Source organism: Chinchilla lanigera, unplaced genomic scaffold (assembly GCF_000276665.1).
Source record: "Chinchilla lanigera isolate Chin_1 unplaced genomic scaffold, ChiLan1.0 scaffold00018, whole genome shotgun sequence".
NCBI classification, from domain to species: Eukaryota; Metazoa; Chordata; class Mammalia; order Rodentia; family Chinchillidae; genus Chinchilla; species Chinchilla lanigera.
Window position 1 is genome coordinate 11,220,644 of NW_004955419.1, and position 3,957 is coordinate 11,224,600.

At 36.8% G+C, this 3,957-nt stretch overlaps 1 protein-coding gene across 4 annotated transcripts in view; it reads left to right on the forward strand.

Moving 5' to 3' along the window:
* Positions 1–3,957, forward strand: part of Astn2 (astrotactin 2) — a 901,354-nt gene that overhangs the window by 734,444 nt on the left and 162,953 nt on the right. For all 4 annotated transcript variants that reach the window (XM_005382610.2, XM_013513260.1, XM_013513261.1 and 1 more), the window contains one exon: positions 924–1,072. In XM_005382610.2, the coding sequence (XP_005382667.1) occupies positions 924–1,072 (149 nt within the window). The remainder of the gene's footprint in view (positions 1–923; positions 1,073–3,957) is intronic.

Sequence of the window (3,957 nt, forward strand, 5' to 3'; positions counted from 1 at the left end):
GGCAGAGGAATCACAGGTTCAAGTCCAGCCTGGGCACTGTAGTGACTTAGTGAGACCTGTCTCAAGATATAAAACAAAAGTGGGGTGGAGGGCTGTGTCCTCTCAGGTTTGTGAAGGTTCTGGAATTAAGATTCAGTTTAAGAGAGAGAGAGAGAGAGAGAGAGAGAGAGAGAGAGAGAGAGAGGGAGAGAGGGTATGAATTGCATTGTAAAAGGTGGTCTTTGAAGACATAGTGTGTTATAGTGGAAAAATGGGAGAAAAGAATCTGGTGAGAGAAAAGCAAATTTACCATCATAGTCCTCTCCCCAACTTGTTGTGTGACCTTGAGCAAACCATTTGCCTTCTCCTCATTTTGTGAAACGAGGAAATTTCACTTCATTATCTCTAGGGACTAAGCCAGTTTTATCCTTAAATCTTTATATTTTTCTTTGTTTACAGAAGGATTTTCCCCAAGATTTCTATTCTTTTTGAGAACATTAAGTCTCCATTTGAGAGATATAATGATGTTAAATGATGGATTGATATACTGGGGACTGGATGGGAATTGTAAAAAGACTGAAAGCTTTTACTTTTGAAATCATTGAAAATTTATTTTAAAATGAAGTATCATTGAGAATATATTTTAAATAAGCAAAAAAAAAAATTAATCAGTTTCCAATGAGCATATCCAGTGCACGCTGTTTAATTTGTTGAATTTCATATTGATCTTAAAAGGTGGCTTTTGTATCCCTATTTTATGGATGAGGGAATGGGCCTTAAGAAGTGAAATAATTTGTCTAAGGCCATGGAAAGTTTCAGTGGGGAATAGAATCAGCACTTGATCCTATGCTGAAACCTTTGCTTCTTATTGAAACATTCAGACTCTTTTGGGCCCCAGCAGACGCTGGCTGGCAAGCAAGCCATCTTTCCTGTCATCCCTATAGGCTACGACTGTCCCCAACAGTGGAACCCTCCAGCACTGTGGTATCCTTGGAGTGGGTGGATGTTCAGCCAGCTATTGGGACCAAGGTTTCTGACTATATTCTACAACACAAGAAAGTGGATGAGTACACAGATACGGACCTTTACACAGGTAAGTGTATGGCTTCCCATTTTGCTGAAACTATATGACAGGGAGAGAAGCTAGGTTTTTCTTATATTTTGGAAGACTTAGTGTCATCTGGCTTGGGAAAACCAATTAGTGGTTTTTCTGGTGCTCATTCTTATGTGCTTGTTTCTATGATATTAAATAAGGAAAGTTAGTTACTTATAGCTAGAAAGAATTTCTCAGAATTGGACCTTTAAAATCATACATGTGAGGCTGGGTCCCTGGTGCACAGGTGCACAGGACTAGACCAACTGGAACCTGAGAGACCCAGGACAGCCAGTCCTGGGTGAGCAGAGTAATCAGTGAGACAAGCAACATGGAATCGTCTGAAGCAGCAGTGAAGAGCCAGCAGTTGGACTCAAGAGAACTCCACCAATAGAAGATCGGTCCCAGCCCCCATATCCAGAGATGAAGATCAGCTCCATACAAAGAACAATTCACATGGCAAACCTGGCTGGAGTACACAGCACATTTCTGGGATCTGACATGGGCACTATCACAGAACTGTAAACACCAGAGGAATATTACTACTTTTATTTTCCATTGTTTGTCTAATTGGCTATCCCTTTCCAGTCTGGTTGGAAGTAGTCTTGTTTTGTCTTGTATTTTGTGGTTATTTTTGGTTTTGGATTTTTTTCTTTTCTCTCCTCTCATTCTTGGATCTACTTTTTTTCTTTTCCATTCCCCTTCTCTTTTTTCCTTTTTGCACTGTTTAGGTTTCATACCTATCTTTTTCTTCTTCTTCTATTGATTCTTTTTCTCTCTTCTCAACTACTTTGTGAATTTAAATTTTCAAATGTGTAGACATTGTGTCTTCCTTTTTTGATTACTCCTTTGCATTCTATTTCATTCTTTCCCTTCTGTGTCCTCCAGATTCATAAAACTTGGTTGATCATCCTTTAACCTACATCCTTGATTCTACTATATTTGACCTCACTCCTCATTTTATCCTGTACCCAACCCATCTTAACCACCAGTCACCCCCTGAAAAAGGGTAAAATCACTCTGCTGAGGGGAACATCACTGTATACAAATCTGGGGTTATATGTTTGATTTTGTTGCATAATTTTAGAGTTTGCTCCGGTGGTTGGAGGTAGCAGGTTAATGGTTACCATAGTTTATCAGTAGTTAAACTGTTCTTGAAACTATTGTTATTACTAACTATACCACTTTAGTGAGGATGTCATATATGTTAAAATCAGGTTTTCTTCCTTGTATGATAACACTGTGATTGTATGGGGTCATAATCACCACCACAACCAGTACCAAAGAATTGGATGTTGAGCCAAATAGTAACTTTGCATCCTTTACAAAATGGGAAGGTAGATTCTTGAGATAGCTACAAGGAACCAGCTACATCTAGAGGACATCCCTGATGAGAAGACACCTGGGGAAGCCTCCATACTAGTGATAAAGCCATCATAAGAAATCCACAAGCATCAACATAGAAAGCAAAATAAAATAGAAAAGAGAAAATAGAAAATGACAAGATGCAGAAGCAAAATGCAATTGCAGATCCCCAGCCCACCAAGGACAAGCCCAAAACACAATGAAATAGATGAAATTGGAAGTCAAACAGTGGAATTTTCTGAAATGATAGCAACTGAAGTTAAAAAGACAAATGGAAATGGTTATAGAGAAAATACTCTCACTCTGGTACAAAAAGAAATGATGCTTAGAGTCAGAGATATTGGAGAAGCACAGATAAAATAATAGATGAGCTTAGAAAAATGATGGAATGAAAAAATGCCCAACATAGGAAGGAAATAGAATCCATGAAACAGATTCCAACAGAAATCAAAGAGATTAAAACCTCCATTGAAAGTATGTGCAACAGGTTGAATGAAGGAGAGGCTAGAATATCAGATCTTGAAGACAGAATTGCAGTTAGTGATCATAAAAAGAAGGATATCTTAAAAAATTAAGAGAACATGAAAAATCAATCTAACAGCTACAAGATGATGTAAAGAAGAATAACATAAGATGATTGGGGTCAATGAGAAAGCTGAGGACAGCAAAAATGTCATAAAAGATTCTTCAGAGAAATAATGGCACAAAACTCAACTGTGGATAAAGAATTTGACATACAAATAAATGAAACATATAGAACTCCAAACAGCCATGACCAAAATAAAACTACACCAGAAAGTATTAAATCAAGATTCCAGAAATTCAGCACAAGGACAGAATATTAGAAGCTGTTAGAGAAAAGAAATAGATCATTTATAAAGAAAACCCATCAAAATCATGGCTGACTTCTCAACATAAACCCTCAAGTTTAAGAAGAGCATGGAGAGAGGTAATACAAAGCTTGAAAGAAATAACTTCCAATCAAGAATGATGTACCCTGTAAAACTATCTTTCAAAATTATTATAGAAATAAGATACTTCCATAACAAAGAACAACTGAAGAAATTCATGAACACCAAACCAACCCTACAAAGAGTACTGAAAGTTATTCTACACAGAAATAAAAATGACCATAATTCCAAGAACAACAACAGAAACAAACCACCAGGCAGGGCAAGCAATTAAGCAGAGAGGAAAAGCAGGGAACTAACAGCAGGAAAATATCATGACAAAGATAACCCAGTACATATCAGTTATAACCATTAATGTATATGGCCTTAATTAATCAATCAAAAGAAACAGACTGGCAGAGTGGATTAAGAAACAAGATCCAACAATATGCTGTATAAAAGAAACACATTTAACTCAAAAAAGAAATCCACAGACTGAAAATCAAAACATGGAAAATAATCTTCTATGCAACTGGAATGCAGAAAAAAGCAGAGGTAGCTATTCTGTTTGCAGATAATGTGAATTTCAAACCAAGAATAAAAAAAAAAAAAGATAAAGAAGGTCACTAC